Raw genomic sequence first — 16342 nt, 5'->3', positions numbered from 1 at the left:
ACGTCGATTCGCGCTTTCTGAGTCTCGGTCTGTCGTCCTTGACTTTGCGGACCCCGCTCTCCAGTGCGCAACCTCGGCCTCGTGGTTTTCGTGCCTTTCGTGGACCCTGATCGAGGCGGACGCCCAGGTTTCGCCGCTGTCTCTCCTCTTCTCGTCACTCCTTCCACGGGCACTTTCCAAACTTAGTTCCTCGGGGCAAGAGAAACAAAAGTCATCTCGATCCAGCCAGGCTGCTGTCTCACCACACTCGAGTGCACAATCCCGTTGGCGTCCTTGAAGGGTCCAACATCAGCAGTGCTGCCACCAGCTGGGTTCTGAGTACATAACCTCGATCCTCCCCGACAAAGGCCACCAAGACGACGTGTCTTTCTGGATAAGGTCATTCATATCTCGCCACGGCATTCATCAAAACGTACGTCGATCATCCCTTGTGTTGCTTTAGTCGCCGAGTATTGAAGGATCACTGCACCGCGGTCCTCCACTATCCGGACAAGAGGATTGTTTTAGGGGGTTTTTTCGCTCGGGACAAAGCTTGTGCTTTGTTTAAAAGATTGTTTCTCGCTGCAAGCCTTTAGCACTCTCAACAACAATATCCCAAGCTTTCTTCTTTTATTTTGATGCCGGTCGTCAATTCCTTTCCCAGTCGTGTCCAAAAGAGGCTAACCAGACAAAAAGACGAAGATCTACCAAGTGTTAGCAAACAGAACAAAACAATATGAAATCCTCGATCTTCATTGCCGCTTCAGGCGCCATCCTAGCCGCTGCGAGCCCCATGCTCGAGCGACGAAGACTGTTTGTCGAGACCGAGGTCGTGGTGCAGTTCGTTACTGTGACGGTATCCGGTGGATCGACGATTGCCGCCAACCAGGCCAAAGTTGTTCCGCCCGCCACTTCCATTCCTATCCCCGTGCCGACACCTGCGCCAGTTGTCGTCGCTCCGGCCGCTCCTCTTGCATCATCTCCTCCGCCTCCGCCACCCCCGCCGTCGCCATCGCCATCTCCGCCTCCGGCACCGGTTGCGCCAGTGGTCGTCAAGCCCTCGCTGTCACCCTCTCCCGCTCCCGCCGCCTCTCCTCAGGTCGCAGCCGCCGCGGCGCCGGCTAATGACTACCAGGCCATTGCTCTTCAGAATCATAATGTTCATCGATCCAACCATTCGGCGGGCGACTTGACGTGGGGCGATAGTTATGCTGGCTTCGCCCAGCAGCTCGCGTCTAAGTGCGTGTTCAAGCACGACCTGTAAGCTGTCTTTCCGCCTCATCAATGTTCAAGAAACAAACTAATCATGTCGGTAGTGAAATCGGCGGAGGCGGTTACGGTCAGAACCTTGCCATGGTCGCCAGGTCTAACAGCCCAGAGGAAATTGGCCCTAACAATGCTGTCGGCCAAGCAGCCTCTAACTTTTGGTACAACGGCGAGTTCAACTCGTTTGTCGAGTACGGTAGCCCGTCACCAAACCAGGATACCTTCAAAGACTGGGGCCACTTTTCGCAAGTTGTCTGGAAGGGCACTCAACAAGTCGGCTGTGCTTCCCAGTTCTGCCCAGCAGGAACCATTGTTAAGACGATGGGTTCCTGGTTCACTGTCTGCAACTATTTCCCGCAGGGTATGACAAGCATCTTCGCACTCTTTGACTATTCGCACCGCTAACACATGTCTTACAGGTAATGTTGGTGGATCCTTTGACAAGAATGTGTTGCGTCCACTTGGTCGACCCACTGTCACTTTCCAGGAGTCGTAATGCAGCATCTCAACTCGGAGCCCTCATTTCGACGCGCTTCCAGAGTTAGTCTGCTATCAGCAAGGCCGCTTTGCTTTGTCTTTGTGTAGAATATAAACTTTGTACACAGATGGTGTGTTCGCCTGGCCAGCTTTGTCCATTTCTATTTTCTGGCTGGGACTGAGAGGGGTCTATTTTTGGGGAGTTCGTCGCCGTTCAGCAACTTTGCTTATCGACGGGGCGCAATACGTGCATCATTTGACGACGGATAAAGCGCTGGACCAGCAATGGTACCACGGCAATGATTTGGGGGTCGCGAAAACTATCGGGAAATTTGCATTGGTTCTTCTTTTTCACTTCGATTCTTTTCGAGACTTGGGGAGGAGCATCTTGTTCTCGGCCCTATATCCATTACGTTGGTTTTCCGGTGCGACTCGTACATACAGTACATCTTCGATTCTCTTCTGGCGCGGCGGGCATCATTTGGACGCAATTAGGCCGTCGTTATCTTAAGCCAATTTCCTGATCATTGGGCTTTTCGTGAATGGCCAGGGTGAAATGGTGCCATGGTGTTTCGTGTTCTGACGGCCAGCTCTTAGTCCAGTTCTCTGTTCGGTCTGCTGTGATGTCTTTTCTGTCGTATTATAGAAAGACGGAAGTGGAAGACAGAAGGCGGATGATGGGAGACGGAAGGCGGAGAGGGAAAATTCGCGGATGTCAAGTCAAGATTGGGGGAGTCGTCGGATTTGAACATTTTTACCTGCGCCCCGGAATGCTGAGAGCCGCAGTCCCGCCAAGATTTCGGAACTGGGCCTCGGGCTCGTTGGCCGTTGTCTGTGCGGCGTGTGCCCCACGCGAGAAAAAATGATCGGCATGGGAATCTGACAATGCGACATTGTCTCGCGGCACAGCAGAAAGAAGAATTTAAGTCTAATTCCTGCCGCGAGGTCGAAATAAGCTCATCTCTGCTCGGCCCAGGCTAATATGCCTGCTTGCCTTCGCTCCCTCCCTCCCTCCTGTCGGGTTTTCGGAGATAGACGGGATGGTTAAAGTGAAGTGGCCGTCCGTGCCTTGGCGAACAGGAGGGATAAACCCGCCGGTAGGAAGCTGTTCAGCCGCGCCGCTCTATGCGTCTTTATCTCACGGCCCGGTCGATGTCGGTGTGCAGTGCTGTACTGCTATTCACTGTTGTTGGCCAGTTCATCCGGCCGGCTGTGACAGATTAGAAGGGCTCTGCCAGCTAGAGTGTGATGCCTATCTACCTATGTGATGCCTATCTACCTATGTACATGCTATTCGGTCTGTAAGTGTAGCGATTATTGAGTTTGTAGATACTGGTTAGGTTTTCTTCTTGTTCGGGTTTACTTTCTTATTTCATGTACGAAACGGTTTATAGATGGCGTGGAAAGTCTCTTCCACTTTTTTGGTTTATACTCCACGTGTTTGTACTTAAAACAGTTGCACTGCTGTTTAGGCTTTTTTTCGCCTGGATATCTAGGTATTCTACTCTGAATTTTGAGTGCTTCTGGGAATTTGAGAATGTACGTAAGGTGATAATTCTACTTAATCTCTCGCTTCGATTTCTGTTTCATAGGTGGTGAACATCTTAGTTGATGGGGATCGAGCAGTATTTCGCCCCTTTAACACCTTAGGCTTGGAGCGGAATCCCCACACAACCATGTTATTGAATGCCCAGGTCTTCGTTTGCTTGGGTCTGGGTATGTCGCGTGCTCAACTATGCGTCTAATCGTCAGTCCAACCGTCCAGCTGCCCAACTGTTGGAGCCAAGTCCATGGTCCACTAGTTGAGGTATGATCTGGCCCATCGATGTATACCAGCTTTTAATTGAATATACATTCGATCTCGTAAAAAAGATATTACAGACCAGGTCTTGTGGTTTGGGTAACTGTTGTTCACCATACTAGAGATGGTAGCGGAAACAGATTTTTGTTAAACCTCGCCCATTGAGTCGCTGGATGGTGTTGCAAAGTTGTCAACCTCGAAACTCCTAGACTGTTCGCGGGCATAGATGAAGCCACTGGGTGCTCAGACGACCTAGACGGTCTGGGCAGCTGGTTTTTATCCATGGTTGGGTTTGTCGGCGAGAAGAATGTTGAGGATAAGGCCGATAAAGAGAAAATTCCGAGTTAGTAATTAATGGGCACAATCGACATGGTAGGGTCTACAAACTGTGCTAAATGAGTAGCTTGGCGATTTAGGTAATAGCCAATTTTCACCGACATATAAGTTTCTTTTATGTTCTTCATTTGGCGGCTACGGGGTTGTCGAGTGGTTGCGGAAATAGGTACAATCGTAGGCAACACCAAATTGAGCCTTGAAAGACTTGAGTGATCCACTACGGCCACACTAACTCACTCCTGATCAACTCTTTGGTCGTAGAGAAAGGAATTAAGTTCTAGTGCTTGAAATTTTGCTTGTAGAAGACCAGGGAAACGTGGAATTTGAAATACTCCAACTCTTTGAGCATCTGTCCGTGAGAAACTTGGCCGACTTCGAGAAAAGTAAATGATAAGCCACGAACTCATTATAAAATTGCTATTAGAAAGGAGCACACACAATGTCCGTAGGTCGTCCATATAAGTAGAAACCTAGCCACAGTCCCATTCTCTTCCTTCTTTTGACATGTTCGACATCTCGACCTCACCAGCACTCATACCTCTACTCCATCCACCCCTCTCATCCACCTCTTTCTCCCCCCTTCGGCCTGATCATGTACACCTAGAATCTACCGGCCACCAAAATGTCTGCCGCAAAGCACCAACGCGCTGCATGCCGACAAGCTGCACGCCATTACGCCACATTCGTCGCTCTCCTAGACATCACGGCGTAGGCCAACTTTGACCCCGAGCTGTTCACCGTGGAGTACTTCCGATACCGGGAAGACCGTCCCTGCCCTGCCAAGGCGCCATACCTACTCCTCGAGGGCACTATGGAAAACGAAGCGGCATTGAAAGAAGCCATCGAAAGGGTACCCGGCCTCCGAGTCTCAATAAGACCGGAAATCAGCTATGTGTGCTAGGCAGAGACGGAAAACGCAGCAAGCATAGAAGCCTTCTAGAAATTTAGGGACTGGGAGAACAGGGTCAATTTCGATCCTCAGGGAGATCAAGAATCTGGGGCTCGAACGCCAGTTCGCACAGGAAGCAGCGTTCAGAAACAGGAAAGAAGCCCGGACGCGACAACAGCACGACTCGTTCGTGTCGTCGATGGCCAGAAACCCCCTCCCTCCTCCACCACGCCGGCCGAGGCTAGCCGACTTGCAGGGGAGCTACCTTGTCCAGTGCCCGGAACTGGAGTGCGGCTGGGACACTCGCGACATGACCCTCGACATACTAACTACCGGACCCGCGGAACCCGTCCTGCGTCCTGGCGTCGTTCGACTTCAAGACCCTCAAGGAGACCATGATCCTGGCGCCGGGCGACAGGATGCTCTGCAACGCGCGACGGCAGCAGGAGAAAATCGACAGGAGTTCTTCTCGAACACCCGCTCGAACGCAGGAGGAAGCAGAACCATCGTCCCGGATGCCGCTGTCACCGCATCCACCGACGCCGCCGCAGCAGCAACAACAACACCAACAACCGGCGCCGCTAGCAACACCAACGCCAACACCAACACCCCCGCGGCCAGCCACACCCGAACAGGTCACACTACCCTTCGTGCGCCTGCGTCTGCAGTGGGTGGGCCGGGCACCGGTTGCGCACAACATCATCCTTCCGGACCCGGACCACACGCACAAGGGGTACCTCGACTTTGACTCCAGTAGCAGCATCAGCCAGTGGAGCAGCGCGAGTGGCCAGCTGGACAGCCACTTCATCTTCGAAGACAGGGTGGCGCCGCTGACACTAACTCAAAGTCAGCGACAGGCCGCGGCCCGGGTACGAGCCTGTTAGCATAGCCAAGTTCACGCTCGAGAGGGCATACTATAGGGAGACGGGCGCTAAGTTGTCGGATCTGCTGCCCCCTGACGAGGGCGAGGGCAGCGGAGAGGAGGTCGAGTGGTCGTTGATGCTTGGCTGGTGAGCGAGGAGTGGAGGTTTCTAGCTATGATAGAATTCGTGGTAAATAGATTGCCAAAACAGGTACGATCCATTCCCCCCACTCCCCTGAATGCTTGCCAGCGGCCGAGTTTCCCTGATACCGCGCTAACAATCATTCTAGGCATTGGATTGCATATTATATAACTGAGCGTGCAGGCGTTTGTTAAAGGAAATACTAATAGAGGATGGTGAAAAAGATATTTAGAATGGACGCGAGAGGCGCTAAGGGAAGACGGAAATATTCTTATGGTTACAAGCAAACAACCCAGTGGGAGGTGGCTGGCGGTACAATAATATAGCTCCAATAATGGGGTCCCCTAGGTGATAATGGTTTTATTTGTTCATGACTTTTTGGATAAGCGAAGTTTTGAAACCCTAACAGAGATAATTTCCCTCGAAATGTATTATACTTAATTAACACCGTATTATTACCAAGACCTGTTAATGAACAATCTCAGACTACCCATTTAGATCTATAACTCGTACAGACTATTATTAACAACGCAACCCCGAGATAGAAGAGCGTCTCGCCGGATTCATTCTCATGCCATATTTATGCTACAAGTCTAATATCACTCAAACACACATGACTAGGAGATTAAATCTTGGATGAGATGGAAGTCAGGGGCCAATATACCTGTTAACCTCATCATTATAGGCCGACTAATTAACACAGACGCTGAAGGAGTACTTTTTTAGGAAAATGGTCTCACCCATTCTTAAGAGTGACTCTTATATGGCGGACAATCTCATAACCTTTCAAAAATCGAAGACCAAGATCGAGCATCCAATTCCTAACGAACAACGCAGCGTCAGCAACCGACATAAACAATAGAGTCGGGAGTACCCCTACGAAAAAAGCCGTTGAGGGCAACTAGTGCTATGGCCCTTTTTCTCATCATTAGCTGCTGGTCAAGGACCGTCGGTATACCACACTGAAATTTAGGAGCTTGTCGTTTCTGCACGGAATAATCAATCGCTTCAGCATCAACTAGCTGGATTTTTAAGAGGGTATAATACTAGTCCTGATCAATGCTAAAAAGAAGTAACTCAACGCCTCGCCAACCAGGGACATGCTGTCTGCGGCCCGTCGAGGTCCGCGAGGCATGCCCAACTCCGATGCATGGCTACGACGGAAGCTTCCTTTCGTCGCTCCGGAAAAGGCTAGTCTAAACAGGCCTGCTACCATCCACCTGGGGATATGGCTTTTTCTATTGACTGGTCCTTTGCTCAGCGCGAAATCGTGGCCGTCTTGCCAAAACGGCCCGTTACAGTATTCAACCCTAAAACGCTCGCGCTTCTCTTGGTCGTCGTCATTGACTCTGGGACTTTCGATGTTCTAGTCGTGTCGGTCCTATTTTCACAGCCCTCTCTCAATCCACCCCTTCGCATAAGCTCGGGGACATAATCAACGCACCGAGTTTCGTCTCCAGCGCTCACTCAACCTGCTTCTCGCAACCAATGCGTCCCAGGAGCTCCTTGCGGTCACTGTGACCTGGAAGGCTGACTCCAGAGGTTGTTGCGGCCTGTCTCTTGACGCCCGTCCTCCTTTCCCAGTTCTTCAAGTCGATCTCTTCCACGCCGACTTCCTGCTCGAGGGGCACAGGCTCCTCTTCAACGGCTTCCGTATCTTCCTCTAGCTCATCTTCCGCCTCATCGTCGCTTCGGGTGTCCTCGGCCCTCTCTCCCCTGAGCACCTTCATGGCAACTCGGATGATCATGCCGAACCACATGATGGTCAGACCCTGAAGAGCAAGTAGTAAAGACAAAAATGATATCATGGTAGTCCGGTTGTAGCAAAGTATGCCCTCCGAGTCCCAGAGGGGCTCCAGAAGAAACATCATACCTTTCTCGGCAGGCAGCTCGAAGGGCCCAGTAACGTTGTTGATGGGGCCTTTGAAGCACGCCCCACCGGTGACCTGCGTAGAGTGGGCCCAGGTCGACCAGCACACGATGGGATAGAGAATGTGTCTCGCCACAATCCACGAAAACATGAAAACGCCGAACATCCAGTCGCAGAGAGTATTGTAGCCGAGATATTTAAGGCACTTGGCAGACTATGTTTTATCGAGTTAGTAATTTCGTCGCTGGTGCAGAGGCGGTAACACATACCGGGAAAAAGAGGTCGACGACGTCCATCAGAACTAGGACAAGATTTCCGACGCGTGTGAATCCATATCTGTACGAGGCATACATCAGAGAGACCGTGATGATGTGATGAGTAAACATCTGCCAGTGGTCCTTGCGACGATCCTCAATGTTGATAACGAGAATCTGCTGCAGCCAGAATGCTAGCTGAGCAAGTATGTATCCCTTCATCAAGCCAGCCATCTCGCGGTTGGGCCAGTCTGCCCAGAGCTCATGGAGATTGAGGTAGGCTGGCGACGTGTAGTAGATGTACTGGGTCAGTGTTAGTAAACATGCGATCTCAAAATAGCGGAATCTCGAGAGCACCAAAGCGAACATACCAGGCCGAGGAACCAGAAGACAAAGTAGTAGATGACGAGCCAAGCCTGTTCGCTGAACCGCGTAACATCTTTCCTCTTGACGATTCCTTGAGACTTTGCAAACGGAGCGAAAATGTACTCCATCGTGGCCGCGCGCAGCCCCGTGAATAAGACAATGCAAAACAAGATGATGTGGCCATCATCGCCGCCCACGCCGTACTTCCCCGACGTTGGGCTGTAGTACGAGAGCGTGAAAAATCTGGTGGTGTAGTCGCGGGCCCGAGGCATGCCGTGGGCGAGGAAAAGAAGGGCAAGAAGGTTGAAGGACAGCCCTATACGACACAATGGTTAGCTCGTGCACAGGTTCGCAGCATGGTTCGGTGAGAGCCCGGGGAGTCCGTGGCGACAGATGTCTCAGGAGGTGGACGCCGCAATGCGAGACGTACCGATTTGGTTTTCGACAAACCACCTGGTGAGCTGCTTCAAGGGGCCCTCGCCCTTGGTCTTCTTTATGGGGCGCACAAGAACGATTTTGTTCGAGGCCTGCATGTAGAGGGGGCCGTTCATCGTCTCATGCTCGACAATGCTGTCGCGCTTTGCGGTTCTCCGCGGCGGGGCGGGAACGGGCGTCGAGGAAGGACTCGAGCCCTTTGCGGGACGCTGCGTGGGTGCATCTGGGCCATTGACCGGGCTCGGAGCCCGAGGGTCGCTCATGGTCGGCCTAGGATCTCGGGGCTTGACGACTGACTCGGCCGCGCTTCGGTGGGCGGCGGACGGTGTGCGGTGGGCGGTGAGCAGGAGCGGCGTTAGATTGCCGTTGAGTCTGTCGCGCTTCCTGCGGCCAAAGCAAGTTTTGGTACGGATACGGAGTACCTAGCGAAGGTTGAAACCCTACAGCGAGGGTGAGCTCGAACCTCGGCCAAACAGAGTTTGCCCTGTGCAATTGAGGCGCCGAAACGAGTGAAAGGGCAGGGCGAAGAGATGCGATCGAACGACGCAGAACGCAGACACGCAGCGAGGGGGCAGCTCAAGCAGGAGCTGCGGGTTAATCGCGACACTGGGAGAAAAACGACTCGGAATATCTGTCTGTGGTCGATGGCTCTTTCCTGCAGCCAGCAAAATGTTGAATGTGAGTGGATCCACTTGTGAGCAGACTCCAGGGTCTGGCGCACTGTTCAAAAAGGAGGTGTCCCCGATTTACAGGCAATTTCGGATGAGGGAGGCGGGGCAGAGACAAGGGGCCTAGCTCCTCCCGCCCAGCTGCCGCTTTTCCCTGCACAGATCCCGTGGTCTTCTCCGAAAAACCCTTCAACGATGGTGGAATCCAGCAAGAAATCTAGAATGGAATGAAGATCTGGTGCTATTTCTGCTGCTACGAACCTCCTACGAGCTTGAAGTTTCTCAATTGAGATGCATTCACTAGGATGGAGCTTCTTGCTTCACCTCGGAATAGTACAAGCACTCGGCCGTTTTGGCTGCATGTTGAGGTGGTTGGGGGAAACTCTTGGGTAGGACAGCAGGAATCAGAGCAGCTCTGTGCGTGGAATGAGGGGCTGTAACAAATCAGCACCTCAACCACGGCGCAGCTCGTCACATCATACATACTGAGTACATATCTTGGAACTCCGGTTTTTATCCCACAGCAGTACTTCGTTGCTCGCATAGCCGTCAAGTTTCCATACTTTGCGGAGTGGTTTGACCACCAAACCCCATTGATCTCGATTTCAAGGCACACAGGGAGTGCAGACAGAGATATTTCGGGGGTTTTCCGTATAAGCAAAGGTCACTACGGAGTAGTTAGGTACCGTACAACCAATTCTGACGTCTGAGGAGAAAGGATCATGCCAAGTTGGACAACTAACCTTAAACTTGAAGCTTGTACGGAATATGATGTGAAGACGCCGCATTGTGGCGTATGTGTTCCTTGATGGATGGGAGCAATTAAGACCCTAACCCTTATCCATACTTTGAGCTTTACTTGGCCTTGCAGCCTTGCAGCTTGGCAGGCCCGGAAACTCAGCCTTCTGAGCTTTCAGTACCGCATTTCGCATTTTGCATTCAACCCCGCGGCGCGGGTAAGAGAAACAGAAAGGGCGCGCAAACACAATACCAGGACCCAAACAATAATGAACCAAATACGCGCCATCCAGGCGCTCAACAAGCGCGAGATCGAGAATGGCGTGTCGCCCGACGCATCATGGCACATCGACTACCGCGACACGGCTTTTGTCTACTTTGGCGGCCTGCCCTACGAGCTGTCCGAGGGCGACGTCATCACCATCTTCAGCCAGTTCGGCGAGCCCGTATTCCTCAAGCTGGCTCGCGACAAAGAGACAGGAAAGTCGAAAGGGTTCGGGTGGCTCAAGTACGAGGACCAGCGCAGCACAGACCTGGCCGTCGACAACCTGGGCGGGGCCGAGATCGCCGGGCGGCTGGTGCGCGTCGACCACGCGCGCTACAAGCTCCGCGATGACGAGGATCCCGAAGAAGGCAGGGTAGGCTGGGAGGACATTATGCGGCGCGAGCGGGCCGAGAAGGGCCAACAGGCGTCAAGCGGGGGGGAGAGCGGCGAGGAAGACACAGACGACGACAAGCGGGAGAGCAAGCGACCACTTCTGAAGGAGGAGAGAGAGCTCCAGCTGCTGATCCAGAGCCACGACGACGACGACCCTATGAAGCAATTCCTCATTGACGAGAAGAAGAAGGAGGTCGAGGATGCGCTTCGGAAGGAGAAGAAGAGGTCCGAAAGACATAGTAGCAGCAGGCACAAAGATGGTAGTAGATCGCACCACCATCGATCACACCACCGATCAAGAAGAGACGACCGTGACGATGGCGATAGGGGCGCCGACCATGGGCGCGACAGACACAGAGACAAAGATAGGCGCGACCCTGAAAAGAGTCACAGGTCCCGAAAAGAACGGTCGCATTCCGTCCACGAGCGCCAGGAGGGTAGGGAAGACGACGACCGGCGTGAGAGGCGTCGCAACGATTCTCGAGACCGAGGCCGAGACCGAGACCGAGACCGGGATACCCGGCGTGAGAGGGACGTAGATCGCCACCGCAAAGAAGGCGGTAGCACCGGAGAGTCTAGAAAGGATAGCGAAAGTTACCGGAGACGTGATCGCGAGGGCTCCGGCCGGCATCGCGAACCCGAAGACCGAACTCGCGGGGACCGAACTCGCGGGGACCGCAAGAGGACCCGTAGCACGTCGCCACGACGTTAGTGATGAAAGGGAGACAGGCAACTCTTGTATATACACTTAACGGGAGCTGCTCACGCGAAAACCGGCAAACAAGATACCCCCAATGCATCTTAATTAGCAAATAGAATAGCCGCTCTTTCTGTAAATACAGATCACCAAACCAATATCCCGTGCTAGAACCTCGCTCTAAAAAAAATCCCTACCCGCTGATGCCAGTGAATAAAATGATAAATAAAAAAAAAAACCTAGTCACCCCATTGTCTGTCTGCATTTGCCCTCTAACGCCGTAAAAGTTGCCGTGAAAACTGTAAAGAAGAAAAGAAAAAAAAAGAGAAACTCAGGCGTCTGGAAGATATCGCTTCCAGCCCTCTCTGACGCACTGGCGCCGGCCGTCGGGTCCATTCTGAACAACAAACTTCTCCCAGCGCGCGTCGTTGCCGGCGCCGACAACCAGCAGCGTGTCATCCGTCAACCAGCCGATGATGCCCTTGGGCGGCCGCGAGGTGCCGAGCGTGGTGCTCTCGGACATGGGCAGGCCGCCGACGAGGGGCTCGTCGCCGGCCTCGAACGGGGCCGAGGCGAACGAGTAGACGTCGGAGAACAGGCGCGGCATCAGCGGGATCTTAGACAGGATCCCCCACTTGCCCTTACCGCCGCCGTCCGTGCCGCTGTTATTGTTGTCTGACGAGCCCGAGCTGCTTGCTTGCGGGCTACCGCCGCCGCTCTGCGGTGATGAGGATGATGGTCGCTTGGGATGCTGCACGTCAAAGATGTGCAGCGTTGACTTGTCCGACGTGCACGCCAGCATGCTGCCCGACGGGTTGAAGGCCAGCGAGAAGATGGTCGCAGGGTCGATGCCCCGCCTCAGCTCCACCAGCCGTGCGCCGTTGCTCGTCGCAAATATGCGGATCAGGGTTCCCTAGAAGCAGGCGGTCAGAAGTGACACTCAGCAAGACAGAGGCGAGATATAATAGATGGTGCAATTTTCTTTCTCTAGAAGTAGTAGTAGTAGTAGTAGCAGTAGTAGCAGCAGTATCACTTACCATTTCACTGGCTGTAGCCAGCATCTCGCCGTCGCGGCTGAACTGCAGCACCTTGACGGCGGACGAGTGCGCCGGGATGATGGTCACGTTGCCGGTCTGGGTCTCGACGAGCTGCACGTGGCCGGTGGTACGCCCGGGGAAGGCGATGATACGCGGCGAGAGGCAGCACACCCCCCAGGAGTTGTTGGCCGTCTCGTACGACGACACGAGGTTGGGCGGTTTAGCGAACCGGTAGACGCGCACGCTGTTCTGCAGCACCACCACGATGCGTTCCTTAGACAGCTGGACGCCACGGACCGGCGTCAGGGCGCTGATCTCGAGCGCCGATTTGCTGTTGCGTTCGTCCCAGAGAATGAGCTGCCCGGCCAGTCAGTCAACACTGATCACTAGGACCTCTTTGGCGTTCCGCGGCGAAGAGGGTAGGACCAAGACGGGGGCGGTGGGAAGAACTTGCCTTGTTCGCGGCAAACTTTGGCTGTCTGCCACCACCGACGAGGGCAATATAATTAGCCTTGCCCATCATCTGCACTAAGCCTATGCCTGCATTGAATTCTGCTCCGTACCAACAAATTGTTTGTTAGTAAGTGACATTAACACCCGAGGAGGGCCGGAAATAAATTACCTCGTATTGTCTGAGCAAGGCATGTCTCTGACTCAAAGACTGTGTGACTTGTCAGCGTAGAACAGGCGAGCACCAGAGGTTATTGACATAAAACGGACGTACTGAGGAAGCCGGTATTGAGACCGACGGCAAAGTTCTTGCAGTCGTCATTGAAGGTTATAGAGAGAACCACGGTTGAGCTGGGACTCTCCAGAGGAGGTCGTGTATTCATCCTGATGGCTGTGATGTGGTGATGATATTGATGAATGAAGGAAGACAGCTGTAGTTGTGGCGTTGTTGGATACGGAAACAGAGGAAGCTGTGGAGAGTTTTTGGAGAGAGGCCAGAAGGATGGGAAGCTCGGAAGCTTAGATGTTTAAGGTAACGATTGGAACTGAACAGCTGAACAGCATCTACTGTTCAGGCTGACTGAAAAACATATACTGGTCAAACTATGTTTGGGAAGGTGTATGATAGGAGCAACCACATCATCGGACGAAAGCACAGATGGTGTTTGGCCGATGACAAGCTCCGGTGGCGATGAAATCTGCGCTCAACGCAAGCCACGGTCACACCGGGTGTTGCTGGTCGATGTCTTACTGTGTAGAAGACGTTAAGAGCTGAGCAAAGCAGAGCAGATCGGCCGGAGGCTCCAACCGCCCGCAGATGCCGTCCGTCTAGGTTAGACTTGCCGGGAAAAGTCGCCCAGGCCCGCCTTGACAGTTCAGATAGTTAACAAAACTCTACGGAAAGGGAAGAAAAGAAAGGAAAAACCATAGGCGTTGGTAGTATAATTAAACTGGTCACAAGCGAGCCCACGCGCTCTCATTCCCACGGCTGTCACGAGTCGCAGGCTGCTCTCGCCTCCCTGTAATGACCAGCAGTTCGGGTCTTGTTGGATGGCCAGGCACGGAGGGGTAGGTTCCAGGCACTTGGCAATGGTAGGAGCTGAGCCACACAATTGCGCCTCGAGCTAAGGTGTTCTGCCAGCTGGAAGTTTGGAGTCAGACACCTGGCAGACGGCTGCATCCCGTGCCGCAGAGCTCGCGCCCAAACAGCCGACCTTGCGTCTGGGGTTTCTCGTACGAGCTATGCCTCATATGGCCTAGGGCACGAGAGCTAGCGTGCGGCCCCTGAATTTGGAGTGGGCCGTGCTCTCCCAGTGATTGACAGCTCTGAGGGTGCTCTGTGCTGAAGGCCACGGCCACGGCCACCCCAGTTGCTGGGCGCTCCTCCTTGCCGTTTGACACGGCAACAAATTGTGAAATTGCATTTTCTACGACGTCCATCCCGACCTCTCCTTTTCCCCAGCTCCGCACCTCGATAGCTTCACGGACGCGCGACCTCGAACTCGTCAATCGCTTGCTGGGCTGCCTGTCTTTTTTTAACTCACCGAACTGCCGAACGCCTATTTGCCATATCTTTCGTACCGTTCTTTGCTGTGTGAGGTCGACACTCAATTTTTACCCGTCCCAATACAACCCAAAAAAGCCGAAACCATGTCTTCGCCAGCCGTACGTTGCCTTGAGTTTTGCCCGCCCCAGTGCCGCGTTGCTCTCCATTGCACTCCCCCATCCATTCCTCGTCCTCCATATGCATCGCGTCAATTGCAGCAGGCACAATGTTCGCAGACACGACGAGAGCTGACACGCGCGACTTCAAACAACAGAAGATGATCCGCCGGAAGAAGAACGTCAAGAAGGGCATCCAGTTCTGCTTGATGGTCTGTGGCGCTTCGGGTACCGGTACGACCTCTCCCTGCTATGAAACTCTGCCACCTCGAACCGTGCGCTAACCATCGCCCGCTATCTTGCAGGCCGGACCACCTTCGTCAACACACTTTGCAACAAGACCGTGCTCGGTCACAAGGAGTCCGATGACCCAGCCAACGCTCATGTCGAGGAGGGCGTAAAGATCAAGCCTATTACCGTTGGTATGTACTCCGGGCTACGGAAATTGCTGGTTCGGCTTGACTTGGTGATCTGACCCGTTTCTAGAGCTAGAGTTGGATGAGGAGGGCACGCGCATCTCCCTCACCATCGTTGACACACCGGGTTTCGGAGACCAGGTAGACAACGAGGCCAGGTACGAAGCCCGTTGCTCATCCGCTTGCTAGACCGGGATTCGCTGACGCGCCGTTCCTTTAGCTTCTCAGAGATTGTCGGCTACTTGGAGCGGCAATACGATGATATCCTTGCGGAGGAGTCGCGTATCAAGCGTAACCCCCGTTTTAGAGACAATCGTATTCACGCCATGCTCTACTTCATCACGCCCACAGGCCACGGGTACGTTGTTCCAACCATTTTAGTGGAACACGGCGACTAACTAGAGACGCAGTCTTCGCGAGTTGGATATTGAGCTGATGAAGCGCCTGGCGCCCCGAGTTAATGTCATCCCTGTTATTGGCCGAGCAGACTCCCTGACGCCCGCTGAGCTCGCAGAGTCCAAGAAGCTCATCATGGAGGACATTGAGCACTACCGAATCCCGGTCTACAACTTCCCCTACGATATCGAGGAGGACGATGAAGACACGGTCGAGGAGAACGCTGAACTCAGAGGCCTGATGCCTTTTGCCATCGTCGGATCAGAGGACGAGGTCACTATTGATGGCCGCCAGGTCCGCGCTCGTCAGTATCCGTGGGGCATTGTGGAGGTCGACAACCCGCGCCACTCGGATTTCCTAGCCATTCGTTCGGCCCTGCTGCACAGCCATCTTGCTGATCTCAAGGAAATCACACACGATTTCCTGTACGAGAACTACCGTACTGAGAAGCTCAGCAAGAGCGTCGAGGGAGGTGCTGGAGTGTATGTTATCCATCACCGCGGTGCATCGTTTTACGAGGTCTTTTTTTTTTTTTTTTACACAAGCGTCGGTCTAACCTGTTTGCAGCGATTCGTCGATGAACCCCGAAGACCTTGCGTCGCAGTCTGTGCGCCTGAAGGAAGAGCAACTCCGCCGGGAGGAGGAGAAGCTCCGCGAAATCGAAGTCAAGGTGCAGCGCGAGATCAACGAGAAGCGCCAGGAACTCTTGGCCCGCGAGTCTCAGCTCCGCGAGATCGAGGCACGAATGCAGCGCGAAGCCGCAGCCGTGGCCGCCCAACACCCGGGTGGCAACCACGCCGAAGCCAACGGCGACCAGGATGGGAACTGAGCACTCCAGACCCCATTCTGTATCCATCTATGACACATCGACGCAGTTGTACTGATGCGAACATCTTGGCCCCTTCCAAAGGCGACCTGTTCTTTCTGTGTAGGCGTTGGTTCT

At 53.6% G+C, this 16342-nt stretch overlaps 6 protein-coding genes across 6 annotated transcripts; 4 read left to right on the top strand and 2 right to left on the bottom strand.

Annotated features, from left to right (window-relative positions):
• Positions 1-715: 715 nt before the first annotated feature.
• On the top strand, positions 716-1741 carry B0T26DRAFT_675682 (CAP domain-containing protein; the record flags this gene model as incomplete). The annotated part of the gene is made up of 3 exons (XM_060439868.1): positions 716-1239; positions 1296-1606; positions 1665-1741. 3 exons carry the CDS (start codon positions 716-718, stop codon positions 1739-1741), a joined length of 912 nt encoding a protein of 303 aa, XP_060296153.1.
• Positions 1742-4298: 2557 nt separating this feature from the next.
• Positions 4299-5762, top strand: B0T26DRAFT_675681 (uncharacterized protein; the record flags this gene model as incomplete). Its single annotated transcript, XM_060439867.1, has 4 exons — positions 4299-4304; positions 4572-4751; positions 5129-5531; positions 5596-5762. The coding sequence occupies 4 exons, from the start codon at positions 4299-4301 to the stop codon at positions 5760-5762; spliced, it is 756 nt and encodes a 251-aa protein (XP_060296152.1).
• A 1453-nt stretch (positions 5763-7215) lies between these two features.
• Positions 7216-8793, bottom strand: B0T26DRAFT_740790 (TLC domain-containing protein; the record flags this gene model as incomplete). The annotated part of the gene is made up of 4 exons (XM_060443885.1): positions 7216-7836; positions 7892-8179; positions 8248-8558; positions 8673-8793. The coding sequence occupies 4 exons, from the start codon at positions 8791-8793 to the stop codon at positions 7216-7218; spliced, it is 1341 nt and encodes a 446-aa protein (XP_060296151.1).
• A 1559-nt stretch (positions 8794-10352) lies between these two features.
• On the top strand, positions 10353-11117 carry B0T26DRAFT_615133 (uncharacterized protein; the record flags this gene model as incomplete). The annotated part of the gene is made up of 1 exon (XM_060435971.1): positions 10353-11117. A coding segment is annotated over one exon (765 nt), but the record flags the coding sequence as incomplete, so codon positions are not given.
• A 494-nt stretch (positions 11118-11611) lies between these two features.
• B0T26DRAFT_294956 (WD40-repeat-containing domain protein) lies at positions 11612-13554 on the bottom strand. Its single transcript, XM_060434206.1, has 5 exons — positions 13200-13554; positions 13098-13136; positions 12930-13027; positions 12476-12832; positions 11612-12351 (listed from the first exon to the last, which is right to left on the bottom strand). Exons 1-5 carry the CDS (start codon positions 13306-13308, stop codon positions 11770-11772), a joined length of 1185 nt encoding a protein of 394 aa, XP_060296149.1. The 5' UTR covers positions 13309-13554; the 3' UTR covers positions 11612-11769.
• Positions 13555-14697: 1143 nt separating this feature from the next.
• B0T26DRAFT_751430 (Septin-domain-containing protein) lies at positions 14698-16228 on the top strand (the record flags this gene model as incomplete). Its single annotated transcript, XM_060445373.1, has 6 exons — positions 14698-14821; positions 14893-15009; positions 15074-15161; positions 15224-15361; positions 15414-15881; positions 15967-16228. 6 exons carry the CDS (start codon positions 14698-14700, stop codon positions 16226-16228), a joined length of 1197 nt encoding a protein of 398 aa, XP_060296148.1.
• Positions 16229-16342: the final 114 nt, after the last annotated feature.

The sequence above is a fragment of the Lasiosphaeria miniovina genome, assembly GCF_030549165.1.
Source record: "Lasiosphaeria miniovina strain SMH2392-1A chromosome Unknown B0T26scaffold_4, whole genome shotgun sequence".
Classification (NCBI taxonomy): domain Eukaryota; kingdom Fungi; phylum Ascomycota; class Sordariomycetes; order Sordariales; family Lasiosphaeriaceae; genus Lasiosphaeria; species Lasiosphaeria miniovina.
The sequence above is the reverse complement of the archived record's forward strand: the minus strand, read 5'-3'. Positions and strand labels throughout refer to the sequence as shown.

Bases quoted from the DNA above. Each gene is read 5' to 3' on its own strand.
- B0T26DRAFT_294956 (XM_060434206.1), bottom strand. From the start codon at position 13,308: ATGAATACACGACCTCCTCTGGAGAGTCCCAGCTCAACCGTGGTTCTC. The intron at 13,137-13,199 runs GTACGTCCGTTT...CAAGTCACACAG, and splicing joins TCTCAATACCGGCTTCCTCA to TCTTTGAGTCAGAGACATGC. The intron at 13,028-13,097 runs GTAATTTATTTC...GGTACGGAGCAG, and splicing joins CCTTGCTCAGACAATACGAG to AATTCAATGCAGGCATAGGC.